Raw genomic sequence first — 27,276 nt, 5'->3', positions numbered from 1 at the left:
ATGTGTGTGTTTTAGAGGAGAAGGCTTTAGATAACTAAATAACTAATCAGTCTGTAATTTAGAAGAAATGAATATATGGATATCAATCAAATCATGTTTTGGATTGGTTTGAAGGATAATGTACATTATTGTATATTTGTTTGAGTTTGCGAATATTTTTATTAAACAGTTAATTTGATTGTTGGCATGATTGATGATACACACATGGAAACGCAGGGTCAGGGTAAACTAGAATCATACTAATAATTGCAACAATTAGAATACGAACAACGAACAATAATGAGGTATAATTGATGCCAGAATGGATTAGTATTTAAGATTTTGAATAAAAAACGAAACAACAACGAGGTTTTCTCTGTTATTGTGTGGACATCAAACACCGTCATTGCATCTTCCCATGTGAGCTTGTTCTCAACTATCCGTTACGTATCACCCCTATATGTTTTGTCGTAAAACTAAAATTCAATCAAAACGTTACAAAGTTAATGAGTTGAGAAGAAAAAACGGAAAGTAGGGACGCAATTGACTAGTAACAAAAAAAAAAAATTTGACTAGTAAACACGTGAAAGTTAGGGTCCTTAGGGATAGAGGGACACATTTGCTGTGAATATTTTGATTTCTTTTGTGAAATTTGCAATTTGTTTTGTTTTTTCTGGATCAATATTTTCCGTATAAAAAGTTACCCATTACAAAAGAAAAGTAAAACTCATTAAATTTGAACACTATTTAGTAGAGTGAAAGAAGTATCGGGTGCCTGCCACTAGGCTTACTTACTTACCATGAGAAAAGGTCAAATGCTAAAGACATTGGCCTAAATACAAGCAGAGATATTGTCAGTGTGATCTTATCAAGTGTATGTGTGGCTTTATCTCTTTGTCTCCCTTTGTCTGTATAAACTTTGAAAAGTTCAATGAACCTATTGGTGACGACTTGTTTGCTCAAGTTTCGCTACAAACCAAGTTTAGATATATAATTCCAAACATAAAAACAACTCAGCCAAACAAGTTAATGAATCACTAGTTTTATGTATAAATTTGAAGATGGAACAAGCAGAAGCAACAAGACAGACAATGAAAAGCAGACAAACTAAATATATCTGTTTGGATCCGATAATGATTTCAATCAAAAATCTTGATGTTGGTATACAAAACTCCAATAGCACTACCGCGAAAAGTATGTTGACGTTGAACGTGAGGGTCTTATTTTTTATTTGCATGTAAAAGATAATGGCAACTATGTATCAATTTTAAAGTTCTTTTTGACATTTTCCATGCTTCTGTTTTGAAAATATAAAATATTTCCATTGTGAACTTATAAATAATACATAAAAATCAATTAAATAAAAAATAACGTCAATAACTAACAAAAAAAGGAAGAAAAAAAAGAGTCGGTGTTTTATTTTGTTATTATAAAAAATTAAGCATTCTATTTGTAAATTAAGAATTTATTTTGGCTTCCTCTCAGGTCTGCCACAGCTCTTGTATTTTAAAAATAGCCTCAAGTTGGTCACGACTCGCAAGTGTCCGCTTAATGGTTTCAAGTTACTTTCACAACTTGGTTAATCAAAAGAAAAATACTTTCACAACAAAACTAAAGAACTATTCATTTGTAAATTCGGTATTGTTCACTAATCACTTCATAACTATGTTGACTTTCGTTTGTGTCTCTAACTCTCAAACAGTCAACATACTTTGTTGACTAGAAGAAAAAGTTGATCACTGACTAGTCAAGGAGGACTTGCCTGAAAACAGTAAAGGGACCCATGTGGTGACGTGGCAATTAGACATGCAGCAAAGCAATGCCCGCGCAACACCTGGTCAAAAACCCATGTCTGCAAATGTCTTCTCTGATCAAAGCTCAAGTGAGAGAGCACAGAGATTCTCCAGAGACAAGAAACCCTTTTGTCTTATTTCCAGAGCGGCGATATTAATTATACCGAGTATTACTCTTACTCTCTTGTGGCGACTGTTGTGTACGCGGGAGCCTTCATGGAGGTGGACCCGGTGGGAGTCTCTGTGGATACAGTGGAAGCGTCGACGGTGTTTCCAGGGTTCAAGTTCTCGCCGACTGACGTGGAGCTGATCTCTTATTACCTCAAGCGGAAGATGGACGGTTTGGAGCGGTCCGTTGAAGTTATACCGGAAACCGATATTTACAACTTCGAGCCTTGGGATTTGCCCGGTTTGTTCTGTTTCTGCTCTTTGTTGTTCGCCTGATTTACCCTCAGGGCTCAGAACTTACTATTTTCAGTTCAAAAAAAAAAACTTACTATTTTGGGTGCACTCAGTCTCGTTATCAGATATTCAGAACTTAATTACTATTTTGGGTGTCCTGTTTTTTGCTGTTCTTATTTTTTTATTTTTTTTGGTAACATGTTAAGATAAAAGAAAACTGACAAAGCTGTTTTACAAAAAAAAAAGAAAAAAAAAAAAGAAAACTGTTGTTGTTACGATCTTGTGATTCCTTCTAAGCATTACCTTTTCTTGGCAGCAACATGTGTCTCGTGGAGTGTTTTAAGATAGTTAACGTTCCTATTTTATTCTTTCCAGATAAGTCAATAGTTAAATCTGATACAGAATGGTTCTTCTTCTGTCCACGTGGCAAAAAGTATCCACATGGCTCACAGAACAGGAGAACAACCAAGATGGGGTACTGGAAAGCCACTGGGAAAGAACGTGATGTTAAGTCTTCTTCTGAAGTGATCGGAACAAAGAGGACGCTTGTCTTCCATATCGGTCGTGCACCAAAAGGCGAAAGAACGGAGTGGATTATGCACGAGTATTCCATGAAAGGATCACCACTGGTAAAACTGTTCTGAAACTTAAAACTGTTAACGTGATTACATACTTTGATACTGTTTATAATTGTCAAGATCCACTCCAAGACATTTAGTTGATTATCTTGTGTGAATTTTAGGACGATGCTTTGGTTGTTTGCCGGCTCAGGAGGAACAGAGAGTTTCATAAGGCACCAGAGCCAAATTTAGCAGCCGATAAGCACATGATCTTGCCAAATGATCCGGCTAGTTCAGGTCGCCCATCTGATTGGGACAGCATGATTGATTTTTACCTTGCAGGTGAACCAGGTGAAAATCTTCTCACTGAAATGGCAGAAACATCAAGAAATGTACAGGTTTGCCCCCTTTGTTCCACTTCTTGTCAATGAATATTGATCGGAGCCGGTCCTGAGATTTCAAAGGCTATAAACATTTTAGGACGGATCTTGAAAGATTTTTTTTTAATTCTTCCCATAATTTAGGGACAACCAAACTTATGTATATTAGTTTTCAAAATTTTGAGGCTAAAACGAAGGTTTCATCCGAAGGCTGTGCCGAGGACCGGTTGTGATATTGATCTACCATTTAGGCATCCATATACTTATTTGATAGCTTTGGATATATATATACTAACGTTTCACATAGGCGTAATTTTCTTGATAACAATTGGATGATGGTTCTTTATTCTTGCACTTATTGATAAAATCTTGTGTGTGTGTGTGTGTGTTTAGGTGCATGCTGATGAGGATTTCTTTGCGGATATCCTAAGCGACGAAATCATCAATCTTGATGAAGCGGTGACGACGGGGAAAACACCAAACGAAGTGCCAACACTTGAGTCAGCAGCATCGGCGATAAGGGTACTTCCATTACCAACCATGATAGACAAACAGATGGTTTCACTCTTAGAAGAAAGACAACCACAGGAGAAGGAAGGAAAAGAGAGCAGTTGCACTGAACCATTGTCGAGCTGCTTCGTGGGACTATACTCGATCAAAACGGTGAACCGGGTACGATGGGATGTTATCATCGGTGCAGTGGCTCTCATTGCAATGTTGTTTTATCTAGAGGAGGCTATGTAACTATGTAAGTAGTTGGAACCGATGTCCTGTGTTGTTGTGTTTTGGGCATTGCTTGCTTTGGATGTTGATGTTTGTTTTTGTGTATAGGTTTGTTTTGTGTATAGTGTTTCAACTTGAGTAATCTGTCAATTTTTGGTACGGTTTTAGAACTGCAAGCAAACCGATAATTCAAAACCCTGAAATGGGAAGAACCTTGAAATCAAAACTAAACCGATGCAATTAGGCTTGTGGATTTTCTTTTTTGGTTCGTTCCTTCTTTGGGATAAAGAGATTCTGTTTATTTTTTTCGGATATAGAGATATGAATTGTTTAGATATTTGTAAAATTTGGTTCAAATTAGTAAAAATATTAAAAACCCAGTTTTTATGTAGAAAAGTTATAAATCTAAATTGGTTTTAATTCTGTTCAATTATTAAGATAATTTCAGATAATTCAAATTACACTTTAGAATATTTGGATTATCCGCATAAAATATCATATAATTTTTTTCAAAATAGATTAAAATAATAGATAAAAATTTAAATAGTTCAATATATTTATAAAGGTTCAGATATCTCTGTGAATTTCGGTTTTTGTTTTGAATTTTCGGTTCGGTTTGATTTGGTTTTCGGAAAAATCTTCGCCTCTGTGTGGTATAAGTGATGGGGGTAATTTTGTAAAATCAGTCGCTCTTTAATGTCCGTACTCTTCTTCTTCTCTTCACCTCCATCGTCTCTTGACGACGGTTGCACTTAAAGATTATCCGTTAAACATCTCTGCTTCACATCTCTTTCTCTTTCGTTATACGAGAAAGCTAGTAGCTTCAAACGATTTCATCGAAAGATCTAGATCAGTCTCTCTCTCTTCCTTTTCGCAAACCCTACAACGGATGCGATAATGAAGTTTGATCTCACTCTTCAATCTTGATCTGTAAGTTCTGATAACATCGTAATCGTTATAGTTTTGGTTTTGTTTAGGAAATTTAGGAAGTGGGTAGGTGAATTAAAGTCATCTTACATCTTAAAGTTTCGACCTTTCAATCTCATTCTCCGATAAAGGCGTGGTCTTGGATAATGTATGTTGTTTTATTGTGAGTGTGGAACAGGTTCTGTAGGAAGAGGAAAAATGTCGAGGCCGATCATGCTTGTGTTTCTACTGGTTATACTTATAGTCACTTCTCAGTTTGAATGGAGGCAACCGCTGCTCGAGCTTGATGCTGCTCCTAGCTTGTCTCACAAACATCAGCAGATTGCAAAGAGGGAAGATGCTGTCAAAGAGAAGGTAACTCTCTTCTCATGGAAAAACTCATCATCATGTATCAATCAGTCTCTGGACTTTGTTTCTTTTCTTTCTGCCTTTATTCTTGGCATTGAGAGGTTTATCATTTTCACCAAACTCTGATCTTTCAGCGGTTATCTTTCCTGTTTTTGAGAATGTCTGTTGAATCACTCTGTGGCTGATAGAGTTCTTAATTTTCAATAGAACTATTGGTTCGATACCTCTATCGAGTTGTCCCTGATTTGCATCAAGTAGTTAAGGTTAGTGAAGTAAAAATAGTATAAAACCATCTTTGTCTTGCAATGTATGAACAACCTCATGTTTCAGGATAACTTTGAACCTTAATATACATGCATATGCTTCTATTTTGAACCTTCAAAATAGAAGAAGACCCTTCATTTCTAACAGTTGTATTTTCTTTTTGTTATTTTGTTGATCGATACAGATCATCTTGTCGCAAGAAAGACATATCCAGAGGCTAAATGAGCTTGTACGAACTCTTCAAATGCAGTTGCTGCGTTGCAAAGGACAAGAGAACGAGACTCGAAACGCCACTGAAACCTCCCGTCTCAGCAAACAGTTTATTGAGCTCGAGAGGAAACACATTGTGGAAGACTAGTTTTCATCCATTACAACAACTCTAATAAATAACATGAATTGTACACGTATAAGCTGTAGGGAGAAATTCTGAAAATTTCTCTTTTAAAATTCTAAACTCCAAACTGTTGTATTTTATTTCTATTGTTTGTTAAAAATCTTGCTGATGATTTGATTAGGAAGATTGCCTTAATTATGATGAAGGTTGAGATATTGAAATGGTAATGAAATTTGAGAATTAGGGTACTTGTAGTACCTTTAGTTATGGATTGATGGTATTATTAGCTAACATAGACAAACATGACTAATCTAAATATGTGTACATGTTTGTATAGTGCAAGTTTGGTTTACTTGAATCAAGGTAGCAAAGTCTAAGATGACAAAGACAATCTTTTCTTATGTCAAATGAATCTTCCATACTATTTGCACCTTCTTTTTTGGTTTCACGATTCCATCAATAAGACCCTAATAAATCTCACCGACCATATTCCATATTTTTCTAAGTCAATATTTAAAAGTTATTTACTCATTAAATATATAATATTCTTTCATTTTTATTCACTTTACAAAGTCAACAATCTTAATTCTCAACAATCAAAAGCCATTCATGTAGTCATCTTTTTGGTCAATCTTTCATCATTGTTGGCCGTGCGGCAAACGGTCCAAATTCATATTCACCAATATTAACAATTTCCAACTTTGAAAAAAGCATTTAGAATATTATTGCGGATACTAGTCATCAAAACAATTTTCCTCTTCAGTTCTCATGCCATGATAATATGTTATAATATCATCATCTCTATATTTGTTTTTGTCAACACATTACTACCATTACAAGTTCCAATTATATGGTCTCTACTAGGCCTGGGCAAAAAACCGGAACCAAAGAACCGAACCGGAACCAAACCGAAATACCCAAACCAGAATCGGACTGAGATCCTCACATATCTGAATGGTTTCTATATTACTATATCCGAAATAACTGAACCGAAAACCGAACGGATATCTGAATATATAAAAATATTAATTATATATATATATAACATATTTAAATATTTATTTTTCATTTAAAAATCTATTAAAAGTATCCAAAAATAGTTGAAAATAATTTAAATATTATAAAGTATCCAAACTATCCGAAATATCTAAAGTAATCCAAAATGTTCAAATTTTTATCTAAATCATCCTAATTATTTAATGTTTTACTTTAAATAACCGATATTTTATCCGAATTATCCGAACTATCCAAACTATTTGAATCCGAACCGGAACCAAATGATAACCGAATTTTTTTTGAGTATTTTCTGGTTTCTAGTTTTACTATCCGAACCGAATATCCGAACCGAAAATAGATAAAGTAGTAAATGGATTTTCTAACCCTCTATCCGAACTATCCGAAACTCGAAATACCCGAACCGAACCGATATCCGAAATGCCCAGGCCTAGTCTCTACTCTCTCTTTCTCTCAATTTGATTTTGAATTTTCATGATCAAAATGTGAAAAAGACATAGTATCTCGTTTGTATATATCCAAATAGTATTTTGGTATATAATAAATGCAATTTCAAAGCCAAAGCAACATACTCAATATATTGTATATTTTATCCCAAAACCAAATTATTGTTCAAACATCTCATTTCTATTAGTACTTTTCTTAGAAGATTATTTTGAAAGTTAGATAAAACTAATACTATTTTTAATACACAATCAATGACACCCGCCCTCATCTTGTGTGTCTATATATAACAGCAGCCATAACATGAAGACGTCAAACTTTCTTCAACTCTTACGAACAAGAACAATACTAGTCTTCTCTTCACCAAGGTAAGCTAGCTTTTAACCAAGATCCAAGATAATCTGTTAAAATATTGTTATTTTATTATACTTTTTTTTCCTTTTTCATAAGACATATATATATATATATATATAATGTTGTATAGACAATATATATAATGTTGTATAGACAAAATCACTCTTCAACAAAGATTTTCTAACGCAACCTCCGGTTTGGATTTTTTGTGTTCCTTCTTCAGATCCCTATAATATATCAGCATACATACTCTTCTTGGAAAGGCAAGACACATGAATCAACAAGAAGCTGCGAGTACTCTTGAACTTGATCTGAAACTAAATATATTGGATTCGTCTTTGCCGACTGAGAGCCCATCTTCATCGTTATGTTCAGAAGAAGCTGAAGGTGGAGGAGGAGAGGCTAAATCAATGGTGGTCGTTGGCTGCCCTAATTGCATCATGTATATCATCATGACTTTGGATAGTAGTAACCCTAGATGTCCTAGATGCAACAGCCAAGTTTTGCTTGATTTTATCACAGGCTACAATACCAAGAAGAATAGTAACTAATAAGAATATATGTATATCCAACTAAGAATGTATTTTTTTCTTTTCGTTTTTTTTTAAATATGTTTTCATGATTTGTTGGTACATATATATTTATAGTTTGAATGAATCTACGGTGCACGGATGTGCCCACAAACCGGAATCTCTATACTTTTGTTTATAAAAACATCGTTGATTGTTTTTATCTGTATTGTTGACAGTTCTCCTGTGAATATTATTAATTCTTTGTAACATGCGATTACAAAGAGACCAATAAAATTATGTCGGTCATCCATCATAAAGCTGTTTTTAGCGGGGGGATTGTGGATGTTTATGACGTATGTATTCTCTTCAAAACAATGATATATTCAATTTTGTGTACTAGATATTTCATGACTATTGGGACATTTAATTTTATAAATGGAAAATTAGTTGTTGTTGACTTCTTGTAAGTTCAATGTACACGTACGTGACATAACTATGTGTTTAACATGATAAATGTGGAACAATGACATTTTTCTTTTGATTTTCTTGCACTAATTAATTGTGGCTTCAAATGATAAGTATCTGCAAATACATTCGTATATTTTTTTGACAGAGACATACATTCATATATATACACATCATACATCAAATAATAAATAGGTTTGGCTTACTTGTCACCAAAGTTGTTGAACGAACAAATTAAATGTCTTAGTAATCATGAAGAAGAAGTTGTTCTTGTTATAAATGTGAAAATCTTCACCTAAACTTACTATAAAAAATGCATGTTGGTTTTCACATTAATGTCGGATTCAGCATTACGTGTGCTTCGTTGCTTTCTCTAATTATCAAAAGAAACAACACGTATCTTCTAGTCTACTACCCAAGTTCAATCGAATAAACTGATTTTCTTTATAAAAAAAAAACTAAAGATTTTTACTACACCTAGAACGGGTCTTTGGCATAACGAAATTAAACATTTACTTCAATCTTCAAAATTTAAATAGTTAATATGTATAAATCATCTAACCTCTAAATTGATTAAATAAAATATGTGTATAGCTTATAGCATCAGATTATCATGAGGTGGTCGAATTTAGAGGTGTAGCATCAGATTATCATCAGATTATAGCATCAGAATATGTATAAATCATCTACCTCTAAATTGATTACATAAAATATGTACATATGTATGCAACTGATGCATATAGGATTTATAGGTGCAGGTAGCTCATGACAGAAACTGACCGAACACAGAGTTAATCTGATTCTTTAAAAAAGTGCGAAGCTCAAATGCATGTCCTCATTATTTTATTAGTTTTTCTTATCATTTTCTCAAGTCACGTACTCACGTGACATTCCTCAGTCCTCACTCCTCACCCTCGACTTTTTTGCATGACATTGCCACATATACACATAGGATAAAGTATACTAGTGTAATTACGATCTATACGGAAGGATCAGATGATCATAACTAACCAAAAGATCACGATGAATTGGTCAGGATCGTCTAGAAGATGAATTGGTGTCAATATCATGGTGAGTCATAATTGGTCAGGATCGTCTAGAGGATGGATTGGTATCAATATCATGGTGAATCATTATGACTCACCTCACACAGGCCTGGTCCAAATATTTCAAAATTTGTTTAAAGCCCTAAGCTAATATAGAAAATATGAAAATAATAAAAATGTGCAATGTAAAATTTTAAAACATAGCCCATGTGCCCTAAGGCAGCTGCTTATATGGCATACCTGTTAAGTCACAAAGTCATACCCTTGCCTTATCTAGATCATGATTATCCTTGTAAGATTATGAACATGTCCACGGTTATTGTGTCGTGGCCATCAAGTACTATGGAGGTCTGATGTATTTATTAGTAAGTGACCAGCTAATCTCAAGATTCTCAACCCTGAATAACAAGCATTTTATGAGTGTTTCTTCATCCTTTAGTTTCCTTAACCTGGACAAGAGAGCAAAATTATATGCATAACTAGCATAACCAATTCTCAATGCATTGTCCAGATTCTCAAAACATATTAATTACGTAATGTATGTACATCATGTCTATAGAAGGGAAGATGAACCATTATTAAACGAACAACCAATCCAGCAATCCAGCAATTGAACCAAACCATACCTTTTCTGCAAAATGCAATCATTATTTAATGCGTTAGATATTCATTCAGTGTTTGTATTCGTAGCCGCAGTTACATATCCCTCGTATGTTCACTGATCTTGGTAAGTTGTAACGATGATTTAAATAAAAACATAAAAAACTAATAGAAATGAAATGTATTTTGTTTATTAAATATAACGACTTGGATGTGCAATGCAATGATTGGATGGACACACAGAAGTTGCGTTTAACAACCCGAGAGTCAAACCGAACCAAATCTCTAAACTTTGGTCGGTTATGGCCTTAATGGGTTCTATACCAATCGGAACTATTCTAATATAATTTTGGTTATTAATCATTTTTAGTTCAATTTTAGTTCAATTTTATTTTATATCTCTAAACTTTGGTTGGTTATGGCCTTGACAAAAAAAAAATCATTTTTAGTTCAATTTTATTTATTTTTAGTTTTGCTCAAAAAAAAATATCTCTTATATATTAAAAGAATTTGATCAAAAAAAAATATATATATTAAAAGAAAAGCATTACAACTTTTTTTTGTACCCACGTGTCATCACCAAAATCAGTCTTAGAATTTTTAGAAAAACATGTTGGTCCATCTAAATATATAATAAATTTTTTTATTAAATTAACCATAAATTAATTATTAATGCTCTTCATTGTTTCTTTAAATAAAAATTACGGAATTAACTAATGTAACTAAAGTATACATGACAATTAATGATTTTGAATAATAAAGATTTGATAAAAATTATTATATCCTCTATCATTTTTTTTTAAATTGAACTTATTAAAATAAATTAAACTATCTCATTAACTATATAATAAAAATTTAAATTTTTCCGTATATATTATATTTTGTATTTTTGAAAATAACTATAAATGACTAAAACTGTTAAAAATCTCACATTGAAAATTTTGTGATTCATAGTTTAAAATTTCTGTTATGACAAGATACAAATAATTACAAAATTATATAAGTAGAAAATCTCATTTAATAAATATTAATATATATATATTTATATTTATATTATATAAATATGAATTAATATCGTTTAAAATAAATTATATACCATATAAAATACATAAATATTTTATTTTAAAATTTGCTTTGAATTTTTTTTTATAAAAGCTTTGAACAAATATTCACAAGTGAATATTTAGATTTTAAAATTTTCATTGAATTGTTTTTCAAAATTATAAATTACTAAAACTATTAAACATTCCACAAAAAAAATTGTTATCAGTGAATAAAAGTTTTTGTTATAAAAAAATACAAATGACCAAAAACAATATGAGTATAAAATATTATTTAAGAGATATCAATATTAAAAATATATCATATATCTATGTTAATATCATTTTAAATTTAATTATATACCACATTAAATAGAATAAATGTTTGTTTGGATTAATAAAATGTATTTATGTGTTTGCACCAATTTAATTATATACATAATAATTACTATTTTTTTTTAATTATTCAATATACATTTATTATTTTATAATATGTTAAAAACATATAATACGTAAATGTAATTTATCAATTTTATTCTGCGTGGGACTTAATCTTAAGCTAGTTTTATGTAAAGTAAAACAATTTCTAGTAATATTTGAACTGGACTGATTGATTTAACCAAAATTAAATGAAAACTTTCGATTTAACCAAAAAATCTAAAATGTTGGTTCAGCTCGATAACAAAATTGAAAAACTGGACTAATCGATACTAAACCATAGTTTTTGATTGAACCACGAAAAATCGAACTACCGACTCCAATAAACCGACTAACCGAGCCTCGAGCCTGCATGCCTACTCGTCATCCTTCACTTCGCTTTTTCCCCCTACAAACACCTATATATATATATACCTAATACATCTACAGATACCTAAATAAGAAAAAAGGTAATCGATGACGATGATGCTCAATCCAGATGTAGATCTCATCGATCGTGGCGGATCGGTCGTGGTTCGCGAGGTCTGGGCTTACAATCTCGTCTCCGAGTTCCACCTCATCAGCGCGGTCGTCGAAGATTTCCCCTACATTTCCATGGACACGGAGTTTCCCGGCGTGATCTTCAAGGCGGAGCCTGCGATTCTCCGCCGTGGAAACCCCGGTTACCTCTACAAGCTTCTCAAATCCAACGTCGACGTCCTCAGCCTCATCCAGGTCGGCATCACTCTCTCCGACGCCGACGGAAACCTCCCGGATCTCGGCGGAGGCGTCGACGGGAGCCGCTTCATCTGGGAGTTCAATTTCCGCGACTTCGACGTCGATCGCGACGCGCACGCGGAGGATTCGATCGAGCTTCTGCGTCGCCACGGGATCGATTTCGAGCGTAACCGCAGCGAGGGGGTTGAATCGGAGAGGTTCGCGGAGCTGATGATGTCGTCGGGGCTGATCTGCAACGAGTCGGTGAGCTGGGTGACGTTCCACAGCGCGTACGATTTCGGTTACCTCGTGAAGATCCTCACGCGCCGGGAGCTTCCGAGTTCGCTGCGAGACTTTCTGCGTTTGCTCAGAGCGTTTTTCGGGGAGCGAGTGTACGACGTGAAGCACATGATGAAGTTCTGCGAGAGGAGATTGTACGGCGGTTTGGACCGGTTGGCTCGGTCGCTTGAGGTAAACCGGAAGGTTGGTAAATGTCATCAGGCCGGTTCGGATAGTTTGCTGACGTGGCATGCGTTCCAGAGGATGAGGGACTTGTACTTCGTTGAGGAGGGGCCGGAGAAACTTGCTGGAGTTTTGTACGGTTTAGAGGTTTTCTGAAGAGACTATTGGAATTTAATTAATCAACTTCAATTTAATCATTGTAGTTAATGTTAAACCGTTTATACACTAGTTGGGTTGTTTGGCTTTCTATTTTATTTTTTTCAATTAACTGAAATCTAAAACGAACCAAATGAAACTTGGCTTCTAAGTTGCATCTACTACTATACTAGTACAACATAACTCTGGATTCACTGAAATCAGATTCTATGTACAGATTATATGGTGGTGCTTGTAATGTGGTATGGTAACTTCAGCTACATGTAGATCTCGTAGCAGTGGATTGTTCTGGTTTTGGGCCCGATGGAGACTGTGGCTGTTCCTGGGTTGTGTTGCTTGGTCCAGCGCCTTGATCATATGAAACCATCTGGTGGTTCCAGTTCGGTCCAGCGCCTTGATGAAATGAAAGCATTTGGCTGGTCCAGTTCGGTCCAGCTAATGATAATAAGTTAAAGGATGGGGACAAAAAATCTCAGAAAGCTGAAAGAGAGATTTAGATCAAAGCAGAGAGAGAGAGAGTAAAGGAATCAAGGATACATTCGTTTGGCCACATGTCTGTGATGCTGACTTCGCCTACCTCTGATCGAAGCCAGTAGTCTACATCCATCTGTGCATCATGTAACATTCAGATAATTAATGAATTAAGCTTTAAAACTCTGACTAGTAGATTTAGCGGTGTCGATAACTTTTCCTGGCTATATGTTGCCTTCTGATATGCATGTGATGAAATAATTTAAGGCTGAAGAAGTTGGGACTTACATCCAAATCTGGAGGAACAATCTTCATGATACCATCAACAAACTCATGAGATTCTATGTCGGAGTGAACTCGTTGTGTATCATCAACTTCCTGCGTTTCAATGTTTTTGTCCTTGCTGTCCTCCATCGGCACTGCTACATCTTGGTTCTCAGGGACACCAGAAGTTGATGGAACATTTGAAGGTTCATCAACATTGGGAATGTCCTCAAATCTCTCTTCGAATTGACTTTAAAACAATTAAAAATGTCAGACTGACTTCAATTTTATAAATCTAACGTTCGCAAGCATAACCCTTTGAGAAAAGGATTTACCTGACTAGATACACGTCTATTGGTCCCATTGTGCTTCTCATAATTATTCTATATCTCCTCTGAGGGTAACCACCAGCCTGATTAATGGAAGGATAAGTTGTGCAAATAGTTACAAACAGTGTATCGTTCATTTGTTTATGTGCTCTTAAGCATACCTCATCAGGATCTGGCACCTCAAGAGTTGTTCCATGCGGTGCCTTTACAGCGATCAGCGTCTTATTCTAAAATAGGCATGAGAGACACCACAAAATCAGTATTCCCAGTTAGCAAAATGTAGGTGAAAGAGAAATACGTAGTTATTAGAAGGAGACCAGACCTGGAAGCATGGTAGGTTCTTAATGTCGTCTTCAGAAACAAACAGAAACCTAAAAGTTGGAAGAGTCAGAGCAAATAGATTGTAATGTACCTTTCGCTAGGAGAAATAGCAGGAGAAGCTTACCTTTTATTATTTTCATCCTCGCTCAAGCTTGTTAATCTTTCTTGTGATTCCCTGCAACCAGGTTGATGCTCAATAAGTTACAAGAACAGCAGAAAACAAAAAGGAAATAATCTACGAGAATACCTGATTTGGTCATCTAATTTGGCCTCCTCAGCTGAGAGGTTTTGTATTTCATCCTATACGAGGATCAAAGGATAACTAAACGTCAAACTACAACTGGTAATGGAAATATGAATAATCCCAACAGTTTTGCAAACAGAAGATGAAACAACTATTCATTTATTCACATTGGTGGCATACTTGGACTGTATGAGAAACATAAACAAAATCCCATCATTCTAATGTACTAGTAGGGGGAGTACATGATGGAGTTTCTGTTTACAGTGTTTGTGGTGCATTTACTAGTATCCTATTTACCCACCACCCCACCCCACCCCCCTACTCCAACAGTCTAGATCTCAAAGAAAAGGTATAACAAGAACTATACTCATGCGGACTCATACGATGTTCAAGAAGGCAATGTGAATTAACATATACCCACGTAAAAACTATTACAAAACTGGTGATTAACTGAGCATCGCACAAGATAGTTTGCAGTGGAACATCAGAACTTGTGACAGGTAAATGAATACATAAGAATGTTCTATACCTGTAGGTTAGCTATGTTTTCCATTGTTTCTCCTGGTTTTGAGACATCGAGACCCCTAAGACAGACAAAAGAAAACTCAGAAAACCGTGAGACACACGTGAGGCATCAAATCAAAGGAATCCAAGATTTTGATATTCGGAGGACATGCTTACTTCCACTGAATCCTGTTCTTGAGCGTCTTCTCAATCAAACCTATTCCTTCTAACACATTGGTTATGTCGTATATCCTTCTCTTTTGTACCTGCATCAACAGGAACATCCACTTAAGATTTGACAGAAAGTAATACATCAAGATGGCAGTAAAGAGTTTGAACATGTCACCTCTAAAGTATCAGCTGCTTTATTCAGATCAAGAATACCATCCTCCGCTTGTTTTATCAAATTGATAAATTTCTTTGTCAAAAGACCTGAATTAGATTTGATCATTAAAAGAAGGTTTCTTCTCCAAAAGTATTTTCCGTCAAACGCTAGTTTGTGCAATAAGTTATTACCTAGAGAACTATCATACCGACAACTACCAGCTTGTGCAAAGTTATTTCCAGGAGAACCTGCCAACACCAAAAAGATCATTCTCACTACATTGCAACTATCCCATTCTTTCTCTCATGTAGTGTTAGACAGTTATCTCAGAGCACATAAGTAAATATTTATCATTGGCCTACTAACAGTCGCCTGTGAATATCAAAAGAAACATACAGAGCATTTCAGGCCACCACTCACCTGCATTAAAACCAGCAGCTTGCACTCCAGTTTTATTAGACTTGAAAGACCTAGAAGATTTTTTGGCCTTCCCTCCTTTCCCTGTTACAGCTGTTTGGAGAACACCGGTGTTGAATTCACTGGGCTCATATATCTGGTTTACCATATCTGTCAGCTGCCAATAAATAAATAAAGATAAACAACTATACAGTTAAATACATCAAATTTGGAAAATTAAACCTTTAAACAGATGAACAACAGGAAGCTGACACCACCAAAATAATACTGAATCAGCAGAGAAGATCAACTTTTGATTCCAATAAACCTTATCCTACCAGCATCACACTGTCACTCGGCTGAGTTCAAAAGCATATAAGCAAACCATAGATTCCAAGGCCAACATAGCAACAAAATCTACTCTAAATAGCAAAGTAAATGAGCACCACAAACCCTAGACCAATCAAACTAAAGTAGCCAGTCCTACACAATAATTACTTGCAATGCTAAATCCATATAGAGCCCAATCGAATAGTTTAAACGCCTTTTCACCGCCGGAGTCAGATTATAGCATAAAAATACAATCAAGCCTCAAAATCGAAAAGCTTGAATTGTAACGACGGCTTCAAAATTCACAGCCGAAACTGACAGTATACTTACAGAGGATTTGATAACAATCGCCTCGGAGACCTGATCAGGACCTCCGCGACTCTCCGCCGATTCGAACCGGTGATAGTCGCCGGGAGCAACAAGCGGAGGCTTCATAGAAGCTGCAGAGGGATGGTGCTGCCGTTTAGGAGGTGGATGTTGCTCGGGCTCTTGCTGAGAGTCCGACATGGGAGCGAATCTCGAAAATCTCTCCACCGCGAAAACGAAACGGCGGCAAAAAAAAAGCAATCTCTCTAGAAATTCGGATCTCCGGCGAGTAGAGATCCTGTGAGGTTCACGGAGGCAGATCTGGGGAAGAGAATGTGAGCAGATCGGCGAAACGAAAAAAAAAAAGCGGGAGAGGGAGAGGAGAGAAAAGAAAGAGACGGTGGAAGAAAACGAGGGAATGAGTTGCGTTTGGTTCAGATACTGATGTGGAGGGAAGCGCACGAGTTAACACAATCTTTCTTTTTTACTCCCTAACCAACGAATAATCTTTTTGAGATTATCCCCTCCTTTTTGTATATTTTCTGTTTATAGATTAGTAAAAGTAAATTAATACTCCCTCCTTTCCATAATATAAGATGTTTTGGAGAAATTTTGATATTTCAAAATATAAATTGTTTTGATACTTTTAAAATATTTTAACTTTTATTAAAAGTTGGTTAACCAATAACATTCTATTACATTATTTATGATTGGTTAAATTATTTTCATTTTATATTATTAATGACATTATCTTCTAAAAAAGTAAGTTTTTTTAATTCTTATGCATTCATATAAAAATATCTTGTATTATGGAACAGGATAAGTAAAAATTAATGTTGATTTATTATGCTATTATATAGTATAAAAATATTATATAGATAATTTTACAATCAACAGTTTTGCATATATGTTAGGACCAAAATCAGGTTTTCTACCTACGTCATTATTAAATATAATTTGCAAATTTCATTAATATACATAATTACTGATAAATTAATTTTTAGCATTCAAAATCCATACTTTTTGGTGTGAAATCATTAATAAACATTACCATTGAAATTAGAGAACTTCCACGAGAAAGTTAATAAAGTTATACAATCTAATTTGTGGGTACAGTTTTATTGCGTTCAGTGCAGTACGAATCTAATTTGCATATCTGGAAAAAGACGGTACAGATGGTGGTTCTCAGTAAAAAATGATGTTGGATAAATTGGATTTATTCGTGAGTTTATCAAACTGTCGCATCCGTTACACGCGTTAAGCGTGAGCGATTATCTGTCAAGCATATTATATTTTGCTGAATAATATTCATGTAGCACATATGTAAACAGGATAATACAACAGTTGATACAGTATTTACATATTGTTTCTTTATTAAAGGGAGTATTTACATAATGCTGGTTTCTTTGATTAATGTACTAAGTTTTGGTTTGGTTTATGAATCATCTTTTATTGGTTATAGAGAAATATCGAACCAGTAATTACATAATCAAACCGGTAAGCCCTTGGAACAGGCTAAACCATAAAGCCTCTACACTCTAGTTTGAATTTATCTCACAATTGGTAACTTTAATAATAAAATGATAGGCTGACCAAGAACCACAAATGAACACTGGTGGAATCTTGACCCAAAAAATCCATCATTAAGAATCCAATTAAATGCAACTCATGGAATTTTTGGCATTGATAGAGATGAACATATGGTATTACTTATGTAAATTTGAACCACCAAGACAACCAACTGAGTCTATATAGGGAACAGTTGTTATATGAATTCAGACACTTAAATCTCATTTGGCTGCTACGAATTTTCAAACACACAAGCTCAGGTATAAGTAGGAGTGGGCGCAAGACGGGTACTTGTTTTTTTTACGTATACTTAATACTTGGCTTATCTTGAATGAGTAATGAATTTTTCAACTTGTACTTGATTTGTCAGAAACGAGTATTTGTTATTTCGAGTACTTATCCAAAAATATATTACTTGCCTTATTCGATTATTTATTACTTACAAGTATTTATTAATTACTTGGATATATTTTTAAATTCCTAAAAACTACATGATAGATAATATTTTACGAGAGAAAGTTATGAAAGTTTGTTTTATTTACTTGACTTGGTAAAAACACGAGAATTATTTTAAATAAAATATTTGTACCTAAAACAAACTTTAGACATAAAACAAGTAACAAGTAATATCAAGGCAAGTCGCAATTTTTTTTGTGATACTTGTTAATTGCCTTGTAATTGCAAGTAGCAAAATTCAACTTGTTAACTTGACTTGGCAACGACGAGTACTTGAAAAAACAAAAACGAAACGAGTACGGGTCAAGTAGCGGGTATAAGGCAAGTAACAAGTATTTGTGCCCAGTCCTAGGTATGAGTAAGCAAAAGAGACACTGGGACTTTGAAAGCTTGACATGATTTCAGATATAAATCCCATTTTATTTAATTAAAAACGTTTTTAATTAGAAACTAAAAATACAAAATTTTTTATCAAAAAAAAAAAACTAAAAATACAAATAAAGAAAATAAACTAACGTAATGCCAATAACTATATCAAAAATCGCGGAGAGACTCAATATCTAAACTGAATTCAAGTTATCTCGGAGTGAATATCCACATCGTCGCATACCTCCGAGCAACGAACCAAACACGTTCCCCGCCGCATCCGTAGTAAACTTCACCGGAATACCGCTGCAAATCACCGACAAGAACCCATGTGCAAATTCCGCCTTCAACCCTACGACACTCTCCACACGATAATCCCAAACCACGCTGCCGTTAACTCCCGACGTCACCGCATGTTTGAAGTCGACAATTGTTACCGGCTCATCATTCTTCTCGGTGGTAACAAGTCTCCCAAAATCATCCAGCGACGGAGATACCTGGGAGATAACCTCGTCGCCACGAAGGAGACGCGACGTGACTGTATGGAGAGAGAGTTTACATCTGGTGACTGGACTCTTCGCAACCAAACCGGTTCTCCAATCAGCGGTTGAAACGTTTGCTGCGTTTGTGACGTTTGAGACGGAGACGGAGTGAGCAAAGAGCTCTATGTAACAAGCAGATTTGCCTAGGACAAGATGATCGAAAAGGACCATACCTCCAGAGATAAGAGTGATAACGAGTATGAAAATAATGGTACAGAAGTAGGTAGCGCAGCAATATCCTAGAGTAACCTCGACCGGAACATCGTCTAGGCCGCCTGAATCGGTGGTTGAAGCTTGCCCTCTAGACGTGTACATGTTAAAATTCTTAACACTTTGTGAAAATATATACTTTGTTAAAGAATGCATGTATATATCGAAAGCTGGATTAATTCTTTTATTTAAGGTTTTTCATAGTAGGATAAATCTCGTACTGTTGATAAATGTCACACAGCAAATATAACGGACTTAAGAGCATCGTTATTATATATAAAAGTATATTTTAATTTTATATATTTAAAATAAAAAGAAGAAAACCAATAAGAAGACAATTTTGTTTAGATTCTCTTAACAGTAATAGAAAATATCTCCCATTTTCGTTCATTATCTCATTACTTCTCTTTTTCTTCTGTTTTATTATTATTTTTATGATAGATTTAGTTAGAACATGTCGATAAAGGTGACTTAATATCTTGTCTATCTACTTAAACTGACTTAATATAAATAAAAATACATAGTGATTTATAAGATTTAAAAAAGAATTCAACCGGAGTAAGATTTTCTTCCCCTTCTGACTTCCGGATGAAATATATTCCAAAAATACTTTGGCGGACAAAATTGTACGTATTGCGAAAAATTCTCATTTAGCTATGTTTTATGTCGATTCTATCCTACCGATTTGTCTTGCTGAACCACTTGGATCAGCTTAGTAGTTTCCAGACATTGTCAAAATACAATAAAGTTTATGTTACTTTGTGAAAGGTAAAACTGTCGAGGCTTCAATGAATATAAAATGTGATTTTCTTATATTTAAGGTTTTTCCTAGTACGGTAGTTATCCAATTTTGTTAGTAAAGATCTTAAAGCAAACTTTAATAGCATTCTCTATGAGACTATTCCAGTTGACAAGTTGTGAATGGTTCTTTCTATTAAAAATAAAAAAATTAATTACTTATTTTACGTTATATTTAAACATTAATTAACAAGCTGTTTTAAAAAAAAAACTTAAAATGAGAAGTTCACCAATAGGTTAATTTTAGATAAAATTGATAAACTGATATATGGGAAGGAGAAGAAATAAAACAAAACGTATGGACTAATTCATAACAGAAAATAAAACAAAAGGATGAACAAAAAAAAAACTAGAAGCCTAATCGATTTATTCAATTGTACCTCGAAGTGTTATTAAAGAAAACAACTTCAAATCTGTAAAAGAGGAGTCGCATATAATCTTCTCACGGCCCCGAGTAAGATTTTGGCACCGTATATTAAACTCTCCAGCTTTATCATAATCCTCGTAACGCTTATGCTTCGCCACGAGTTTAATGTCAAGATCTTCCGACACGACGTCACTTCGATTTCCCTCCTCAGCAACGAAAGTCAACGAGAAAGCCGTGTGATCTCTAGAAACACGTCGACTAGTGATGTTCAAAACGGCGACGTTTCGTGAACCTAGACTTACGGAGGCGTCATCGCCGTCGTAGTAGATAGAATACCTCGAGCTCGGGATTTTCACGAGAAAATCGCCTTGCCACGTGGCGGAGGAGACGGCGAAGGACTGGAGGGAGATTTTGGCGTGGGAGTGAGCGTCGTTGATGGACGAAAAGATTAAGAACACGAGGACGATGGTGAAGAAGCCGCCGCAGCAAGGTGCACACATAACCGCCATCTCCTTGCAAGTGGATTTACGTTCACTAATTGGCGGCACAGTCATCATTGGTCGTGACCACCATGGACGAGGAGCGACGGAGGACGCTGGCGTTGTGTCAAAGTTGGCTTGGTAAGCCATGTTTCTTTTTTTTTGTTGGTTTGGACTTTGGAGAGAATAATGAGATATGATGTTATCTCTCACTTTTTATATAGTATATTTATCTTATTTTATGGTGGATAAAGAAAGTTTGTTCGATAAAAAAGAGGGAGATAATTACTTAAATTAATTTTTGATCAAAAAAAAAATTACTTAAATTAATTATCTATCTAATATAATAACTCAGTTGAGCCTCACCTGAGTCTGGCATGTCAGCACTCCTCTATCTGACACATCAGCCAAATTAACTACTTTCTAAATTTTCGTTTTCTCACTTGTGTACCAATAGTTAGATTGATTACAAATGTTAAACGTTCAACTCTCACATTTACTTTCGAAAATCCGAAAACATTGTTATATAGTTTTAGCAAAGCAAATATACAAAACTCAGAGGCCCAAAGTATTTCCATCACGAAAGAAACTGAAAATAGCGTTTTTCCGACAGTGACGTATTCGATGACGTAAGCACAAAGGAAGCTCCACATGAGATTCTTCTTCAGGTATCTGAAGTCACTAAACACGTCAGCGTCCCCCCCTGGCCCCTCTGACAATCTTTCAACTCTTCTGTGTATATATAATGACTCTTGGATTCATTTTCTAAGAACAAGAAAAAAGAACCTAACCAAGAAGAAGAAGTAAGAAGAAGATCATTTCGAGCCTGAATCGCTAAAAATGTCAGGGATCGAAGCTTCGTACAGAAAAGGAAGGAAGGTAGTGGTGATCGGCGGCGGAATCGCCGGCTCCCTCGCCGCGAAACTGCTTCAGTTCGATGCTGACGTCACCCTCATCGATCCGTAAGTTGTTTTATTTTTCTTACAGAAGTTTTAAAACACCAACTTAATCTCAGATCATCATTACTAAATCAGGAAGGAGTATTTTGAGATCACGTGGGCGAGCTTGAGATCGATGGTGGAGCCTTCTTTTGCAGAAAGAACACTTATCAACCACAAGAACTACTTCAAGAACGGCCGTGTAGTTACTTCTCCGGCGGTCAACATCACGGAGAGCGATGTAGTGACTGCAGATGGAGCCGTGGTTGGATATGATTATCTAGTGATTGCTACTGGTCACAACGACTTGTTCCCCAAAACAAGACAAGAGAAGCTCTCACAATACCAAACAGGTAACAATCTAAACCCTCATGCTTGTAAGAAACTTAGGACACAAGACTTTGTTTTTTTTTAAACTAAAATTTTATATATTCAACCCAAAAATGAAAATAAAGTTCTTATTACAAGCCGACTCACTTGTTTCCTAACTAGCTTGAAGCTTCGCTCAACTTAACACAAGACTGGTTTTGTCTTTACAACTGATCTTGTTTTGGTTACAGAATATGAGAAGATAAAATCTTCTGAATCAGTTCTGATTGTTGGTGGAGGACCGTCCGGTGTGGAGCTTGCTGCAGAAATAGCAGTTGATTTTCCGGAGAAGAAAGTCTCACTGGTGCACAAAGGACCAAGACTGCTTGAGTTTGTTGGAGAAAAAGCTGCTCACAAAGCATTTGACTGGCTAGCATCAAAGAAAGTGGAGGTGATACTGAACCAGTCTGTGGATTTGAATTCAGCTTCAGATGGGAACAAAACATACCGGACTTCAGGAGGAGAGACTATACACGCAGATTGTCATTTCCTCTGTGTTGGGAAGCCTCTGTCTTCTCAATGGCTTACTGGGACTGTTTTGAAAGATAGCTTGGATGGTAAAGGAAGAGTTGTGGTCGATGAGCACTTGCGGGTTAAGGACCGAAAGAATGTATTCGCCATTGGAGATATCACTAATATCCCTGTAAGTTCACAAGACCATAACATTTTCAGTTTTTTCTTTTACATAGTTTCTTGGTTAGTATCTTAATTTTGATTAAATGATGTTTTTTTCAGTTTATTTACATAGTTTCTTGATTAGTATCTTGTTTTGATTATATGATTTTTTTTTTGTTTGCTAATGGTAGGAGATGAAGCAAGGATATATAGCAGAGATGCATGCTAATGTAGCTGTGAAGAACATTAAGGTAATGATGTCTGGTGGGAACAAGAAGAAGATGTCGACATATAAGCCCGGATCAGAGATGGCCATTGTTTCTTTAGGAAGAAAAGACTCGCTGGCTCAGTTTCCGTTTGCGACAGTCATTGGTTGTCTCCCTGGTTTGATCAAATCGAAGGATCTATTTGTTGGGAAGACGAGGAAGACAAGAGGGCTAGACCCTAAACGTGTTCGAGATTGAGTCCTTTAATCTGTTTCAGAGGTTGCATCTTGTGTTTGTTGTTTTTTCTTTTCGTGTTGGTCTCTTTGTTTCAGTGTGGAGTGAGTGTTGGTTTGCTTATGTTGTTTTTTTGTATGTATCTTTGATGTAATATTGGCATGATCTGCGTTCCAATTTTTACTTGCATTCCAATTTTTCTTCAGTTTCTTCAGGAAAACTAAACTGGATAATATGGAAAAATTGATTTGAACTGAAATTAAGCATATGTATAGTAATACACTATTTGATTTGGTTTTAGCTACTACTATTGACCTTTTAGAATTGTGTATACTGTATACAACTTAAAAAATATTAATTTATTTTTTATTTATTAAACAGAGACATCATTAAAAATTCACTAATCACAGTTTAACCAATAATAAAATAAAAATTTATAATATAAAACATCTATTGCATCAAATTATTAAATTTTACAGTAAAAATTAAACATCATCTAATCATATTTAGTATGCACAGAAAGTACTATTTGTATTATGGAACTTTATTTTATTATTGGTCGAACAAAAGTCTGCATTAAAATTACTGATAGTCTCGTTAAACCAAAACTAACCGAAAAATCGAATAAAAACCAGAAGAATCACCAACTCGGACGGATTCAAGGCACAACTACTCCATCTACTTCCACCACATCTATCTTAACTAGGAGTACCGGTTTTCAGCTGCAGTACATTTTGCATTAGTCTTCTGCTTTTATCAAGATCTTGTGTTTTGTATCTTTCTCCAAACCGTCGCATTTGTTGTTTTCAATAAGGTATTATATGATGCATTATTTTACTTGCAACCTTCTGATTTTGAAGTGATGTTTAATTGTTCCATTTGGCTCTAGGTGATAACCGCACATTAAAGTTTTCAATAAAAATTAAGATCAAACTATATAAAAATTAAATATAAAACTAATATTTTGACTTTAAATACAACATTAGTTAGTCGACAAAAAAAATACAACATTAGTGTTTTAATTTTTAATATATTTATCATTTTGAGTTATGAGTTAAAAATAAAATAAAAAAGTTATTTGTATGATTTACAAGACAGAAAATAATTAACAGAATCAATTTTGACAGCAAATTACAAATAAACCGGTTTTTATCCATCGGATCCGACAGGTTCGGGTTTGAAAACACTGTTTTAAACCAATGAGACAATTTTCAAAACCGGTTCCAATCAATTTCCTTAGTGTTCCCAACTTTATTCGGACAACTCGAGTTAGAAACAGAGTCATCGTGTGAAAGTCTCTGAAAGCATCAGACTTGCAGAGAGGGAGACCTAAAAAGCTATGGAGGAGAAACGGGAAAACGAAGACGAACCAAATTGGAGCGAGCGCGTGGAGGATCTCGTCGCATCCGGTGACGTCACTGCGGCGATCTCGTTTCTCGAGTCTTTAACGACAAATCTCCAGTCGCGGCTCGGTTCTTCTTCTTCATCATCATCCTCAACGGAGTTGGGGCTTCAGCTAGCAGCCGCTCTAACCCAATTGGCGAATCTCTACTCTTCTCAGGGACTCTCCCTCAAATCCGATGAGCTTCTCACTCGTTCCTCCCTCGTAAAGCAACGAGCTTTGGATCACGATCTTGCCTCTTCAAGGTATTAATGATATTTGGTTAATTAAGAAACTAGATGAGATTGTGTAAAACGTGTTACTTTGATCGAAAGGCACAAACTTTATATGCTACATTATGATTGCAGAGGTTCCTGTGATGCAGAGAATCAAACGAAGACTAGTGATTCCAATGTGGACGGTTGTTCATCTAGTGAGTGCCCCTTGAATTCCACAAAGGATGATGCTTCAGATGATGGTATGTTTCATCAATGTTTTGACTTGTGAGTTAAGAGGATGCAGTAACTTGATGTCTTCATTATCATGTCATGTGTATGTTTGTATTGCAGATTGGGAAGCGCTTGCAGATCGTGAACCGAACACGTTACTATCTGTAGAAGAGTTGCCTCAAATATCAAAGCTTTCTGTTGAAGAACCTAAATTTGAAGGACCTAAGAGGCGTGGAAGGGGAAATTTTACGTATAACAAGGATGTGATGTATAGTGAGTCGAGGTTTGAAGATTCAGGAGATAATGATATGTCTCGTGGTGGCTTAGAGAAGACTGATGAATCACTGAAAGGTAAAGCCATATTGCTTCTTTAATGTTTTACTGGTTTTTAAGCACAACGCCTGAGTTTCTTTCTTGGTATGAAAATGCAGCCAAGTATGGTACACGACATGTCCTTGTACTTGCTGATTTCTCTCCAAATTTGAGGACTACTGATTTGGAGAGGCTTTTTGTGGACTTCAAAGACAGTGGATTCCTCATTCGTTGGGTTAATGATACAACAGCACTTGCAGTCTTCAAAACTCCTTCCACTGGTACTTATATCTAATTTGATTTTCTCCATTCATTAGGAAGATATATATATATATTTTTTTTTTCTAAACCGACTTAAACATTTTAAACTGATAGCTGAATTGAGTAGAGGTTAGTAGTATCTTGATAGTTAAATGTTCAAATGTAAAGTTAACTGAGTTTACATATCAGACTAGAACTTATCCTTAAGACGCTTAACTTGATGTGGTTGTGATGATTGGGTTACAGCGCAAGAGGCTTGCAAAAGTGTTCAGTGTTCATTCACCATACGTGTTCTTGATGATCATGATTCTCTTTTGGGCTCAATATCTGGAAAAGGTAATTTTATTCCCTGTTTTAATCAAAGTTAAATCTTTTTTTTTTCACTTTACTTCTCTTATGTCATCAAGTTACTAGCTTAATCCACTGGGTTAAGCTTGCTTATTAATGAAACACCAAAACACATATAGATCAGGTCAAATGTTGTTGCTTGTGTCTCTTATGTGTTACCATGTTATGTTCAGATTTGGAACCGCCGTCTCAAAGACCAAAGACATCAGCGAGAACAGCACAACGGTTGATAGCTCACAGCATGGGGCTGAAGCTACCGGCTTCTGGATTCGGGTCTAAAGAGCTACGAGACCAAGAAGCTGCCAGGAAAAGCAGGATTGTCTCCAGGCAGAAGCAAAGGGACGATGCTTGGGGAGATGACTGACATTGGCCGGGCCCTACGGTTGGGTTTGCCCATGTTTTATGGCTTACCTGCTTTATCATTTGTGTGTGCTGATTGGTGTATACATACAGATTACAAGCCTCAGTCTTCACTTGAGTTGATTATTTCATTAAGGCAAAATGATTGTAATGTTTTTGTGTTGAATTGAATCGTTTGGAAAGTGGTTAATGGCATCAGCAACACCAAGTCTTGATATGCATTGATGTCCCACAAATTGTATTTTTTTTCTTATCGACTTTATATTTTCACCCATCTTTCTATTTCATTATCAGTTTGGTGTTGGGACGCTCAGTTGTGTTTTGCGTATATCTCTAATATATATATAAGCATGTTAAAGTTGTAATTTTGCTTAGTATGCTGAGATGTCAACACTTTTACTCTCTTGTAGCCTGAACTAAATAACCCTTTTTAGTAGTAGAATTAAGATTCATGAAATTATCACTAGAAAAACGTTTTGTCTCTTGTAAAGCATTTCCTAGATAGTTAACAGAAAAAAAAAAAGAGATTCGTTCAGGGATCCCAAGATAGCGGAGAAGAAGCATTTTGTGCTGAGTACAAAGAATGTTT

At 35.3% G+C, this 27,276-nt stretch overlaps 9 protein-coding genes across 10 annotated transcripts; 6 read left to right on the top strand and 3 right to left on the bottom strand.

The window, feature by feature from the left end:
- The first annotated feature begins 1,792 nt into the window (after positions 1-1,792).
- Positions 1,793-4,032, top strand: LOC106419688 (NAC domain-containing protein 89-like). 2 transcript variants are annotated; one of them, XM_022712915.2, is made up of 4 exons: positions 1,793-2,181; positions 2,550-2,803; positions 2,917-3,126; positions 3,508-4,032. In XM_022712915.2, exons 1-4 carry the CDS (start codon positions 1,989-1,991, stop codon positions 3,856-3,858), a joined length of 1,008 nt encoding a protein of 335 aa, XP_022568636.2. In that variant the 5' UTR covers positions 1,793-1,988; the 3' UTR covers positions 3,859-4,032. The 2 variants fall into 2 exon arrangements, with proteins under 2 accessions (XP_022568636.2, XP_013715951.2); XM_013860497.3 differs by having other exon boundaries at positions 1,808-2,181; positions 2,917-3,132.
- A 495-nt stretch (positions 4,033-4,527) lies between these two features.
- On the top strand, positions 4,528-5,905 carry LOC106386949. The gene is made up of 3 exons (XM_013826775.3): positions 4,528-4,767; positions 4,943-5,118; positions 5,561-5,905. Exons 2-3 carry the CDS (start codon positions 4,963-4,965, stop codon positions 5,732-5,734), a joined length of 330 nt encoding a protein of 109 aa, XP_013682229.2. The 5' UTR covers positions 4,528-4,767; positions 4,943-4,962; the 3' UTR covers positions 5,735-5,905.
- Positions 5,906-6,993: 1,088 nt separating this feature from the next.
- Positions 6,994-8,260, top strand: BNAA03G08440D (protein salt-induced and EIN3/EIL1-dependent 1). The gene is made up of 2 exons (XM_013860490.3): positions 6,994-7,536; positions 7,746-8,260. The coding sequence occupies exon 2, from the start codon at positions 7,795-7,797 to the stop codon at positions 8,071-8,073; it is 279 nt and encodes a 92-aa protein (XP_013715944.2). The 5' UTR covers positions 6,994-7,536; positions 7,746-7,794; the 3' UTR covers positions 8,074-8,260.
- Positions 8,261-11,800: 3,540 nt separating this feature from the next.
- LOC106419568 (probable CCR4-associated factor 1 homolog 11) lies at positions 11,801-13,030 on the top strand. Its single transcript, XM_013860383.3, has one exon. The coding sequence runs from the start codon at positions 12,080-12,082 to the stop codon at positions 12,935-12,937; it is 858 nt and encodes a 285-aa protein (XP_013715837.2). The 5' UTR covers positions 11,801-12,079; the 3' UTR covers positions 12,938-13,030.
- On the bottom strand, positions 13,019-16,880 carry LOC106419567 (transcription factor E2FB). The gene is made up of 14 exons (XM_013860382.3): positions 16,452-16,880; positions 15,816-15,969; positions 15,587-15,643; positions 15,417-15,502; positions 15,248-15,336; positions 15,096-15,150; positions 14,570-14,622; positions 14,447-14,497; positions 14,324-14,372; positions 14,163-14,228; positions 14,008-14,084; positions 13,697-13,922; positions 13,475-13,544; positions 13,019-13,372 (listed from the first exon to the last, which is right to left on the bottom strand). The coding sequence occupies exons 1-14, from the start codon at positions 16,626-16,628 to the stop codon at positions 13,191-13,193; spliced, it is 1,392 nt and encodes a 463-aa protein (XP_013715836.2). The 5' UTR covers positions 16,629-16,880; the 3' UTR covers positions 13,019-13,190.
- A 1,620-nt stretch (positions 16,881-18,500) lies between these two features.
- Positions 18,501-19,913, bottom strand: LOC125597008. Its single transcript, XM_048771956.1, has one exon. It carries the CDS (start codon positions 19,724-19,726, stop codon positions 19,013-19,015), a length of 714 nt encoding a protein of 237 aa, XP_048627913.1. The 5' UTR covers positions 19,727-19,913; the 3' UTR covers positions 18,501-19,012.
- A 673-nt stretch (positions 19,914-20,586) lies between these two features.
- On the bottom strand, positions 20,587-21,782 carry LOC106419616. The gene has a single exon (XM_022717505.2). The coding sequence runs from the start codon at positions 21,362-21,364 to the stop codon at positions 20,735-20,737; it is 630 nt and encodes a 209-aa protein (XP_022573226.1). The 5' UTR covers positions 21,365-21,782; the 3' UTR covers positions 20,587-20,734.
- A 142-nt stretch (positions 21,783-21,924) lies between these two features.
- On the top strand, positions 21,925-23,732 carry LOC106419778 (ferroptosis suppressor protein 1). Its single transcript, XM_013860607.3, has 4 exons — positions 21,925-22,176; positions 22,249-22,505; positions 22,713-23,164; positions 23,328-23,732. Exons 1-4 carry the CDS (start codon positions 22,055-22,057, stop codon positions 23,598-23,600), a joined length of 1,104 nt encoding a protein of 367 aa, XP_013716061.2. The 5' UTR covers positions 21,925-22,054; the 3' UTR covers positions 23,601-23,732.
- A 1,093-nt stretch (positions 23,733-24,825) lies between these two features.
- On the top strand, positions 24,826-27,000 carry LOC106419779 (coiled-coil domain-containing protein R3HCC1L-like). Its single transcript, XM_022712903.2, has 6 exons — positions 24,826-25,223; positions 25,326-25,435; positions 25,527-25,757; positions 25,838-25,999; positions 26,226-26,315; positions 26,501-27,000. The coding sequence occupies exons 1-6, from the start codon at positions 24,916-24,918 to the stop codon at positions 26,689-26,691; spliced, it is 1,092 nt and encodes a 363-aa protein (XP_022568624.2). The 5' UTR covers positions 24,826-24,915; the 3' UTR covers positions 26,692-27,000.
- The last annotated feature ends 276 nt before the right edge of the window (positions 27,001-27,276 follow it).

This window comes from Brassica napus, chromosome A3, assembly GCF_020379485.1.
Source record: "Brassica napus cultivar Da-Ae chromosome A3, Da-Ae, whole genome shotgun sequence".
Lineage (NCBI taxonomy): Eukaryota > Viridiplantae > Streptophyta > Magnoliopsida > Brassicales > Brassicaceae > Brassica > Brassica napus.
This window is presented reverse-complemented; position numbering and strand designations above follow the sequence as displayed.

What these genes read in the sequence shown, in the direction of transcription:
- LOC125597008 (XM_048771956.1), bottom strand. Translation starts at nt 19,726, where the DNA reads ATGCATTCTTTAACAAAGTATATATTTTCACAAAGTGTTAAGAATTTT.
- LOC106419688 (XM_013860497.3), top strand. Translation starts at nt 1,989, where the DNA reads ATGGAGGTGGACCCGGTGGGAGTCTCTGTGGATACAGTGGAAGCGTCG. An exon ending in CGAGCCTTGGGATTTGCCCG is followed by an intron (nt 2,182 to 2,549) that starts GTTTGTTCTGTT and finishes TATTCTTTCCAG; the next exon opens with ATAAGTCAATAGTTAAATCT. An exon ending in CCATGAAAGGATCACCACTG is followed by an intron (nt 2,804 to 2,916) that starts GTAAAACTGTTC and finishes TGTGAATTTTAG; the next exon opens with GACGATGCTTTGGTTGTTTG.
- LOC106419779 (XM_022712903.2), top strand. Translation starts at nt 24,916, where the DNA reads ATGGAGGAGAAACGGGAAAACGAAGACGAACCAAATTGGAGCGAGCGC. An exon ending in GGATGATGCTTCAGATGATG is followed by an intron (nt 25,436 to 25,526) that starts GTATGTTTCATC and finishes TTTGTATTGCAG; the next exon opens with ATTGGGAAGCGCTTGCAGAT. An exon ending in GACTGATGAATCACTGAAAG is followed by an intron (nt 25,758 to 25,837) that starts GTAAAGCCATAT and finishes ATGAAAATGCAG; the next exon opens with CCAAGTATGGTACACGACAT.
- LOC106419568 (XM_013860383.3), top strand. Translation starts at nt 12,080, where the DNA reads ATGACGATGATGCTCAATCCAGATGTAGATCTCATCGATCGTGGCGGA.
- LOC106419616 (XM_022717505.2), bottom strand. Translation starts at nt 21,364, where the DNA reads ATGGCTTACCAAGCCAACTTTGACACAACGCCAGCGTCCTCCGTCGCT.
- LOC106419778 (XM_013860607.3), top strand. Translation starts at nt 22,055, where the DNA reads ATGTCAGGGATCGAAGCTTCGTACAGAAAAGGAAGGAAGGTAGTGGTG. An exon ending in GCTCTCACAATACCAAACAG is followed by an intron (nt 22,506 to 22,712) that starts GTAACAATCTAA and finishes TTTTGGTTACAG; the next exon opens with AATATGAGAAGATAAAATCT. An exon ending in GAGATATCACTAATATCCCT is followed by an intron (nt 23,165 to 23,327) that starts GTAAGTTCACAA and finishes TGCTAATGGTAG; the next exon opens with GAGATGAAGCAAGGATATAT.
- LOC106419567 (XM_013860382.3), bottom strand. Translation starts at nt 16,628, where the DNA reads ATGTCGGACTCTCAGCAAGAGCCCGAGCAACATCCACCTCCTAAACGG. An exon ending in CGATTGTTATCAAATCCTCT is followed by an intron (nt 15,970 to 16,451) that starts GTAAGTATACTG and finishes ATTTATTGGCAG; the next exon opens with CTGACAGATATGGTAAACCA. An exon ending in TTGTTCCTCCAGATTTGGAT is followed by an intron (nt 13,545 to 13,696) that starts GTAAGTCCCAAC and finishes CATGATGCACAG; the next exon opens with ATGGATGTAGACTACTGGCT.
- BNAA03G08440D (XM_013860490.3), top strand. Translation starts at nt 7,795, where the DNA reads ATGAATCAACAAGAAGCTGCGAGTACTCTTGAACTTGATCTGAAACTA.
- LOC106386949 (XM_013826775.3), top strand. Translation starts at nt 4,963, where the DNA reads ATGTCGAGGCCGATCATGCTTGTGTTTCTACTGGTTATACTTATAGTC. An exon ending in AAGATGCTGTCAAAGAGAAG is followed by an intron (nt 5,119 to 5,560) that starts GTAACTCTCTTC and finishes TGATCGATACAG; the next exon opens with ATCATCTTGTCGCAAGAAAG.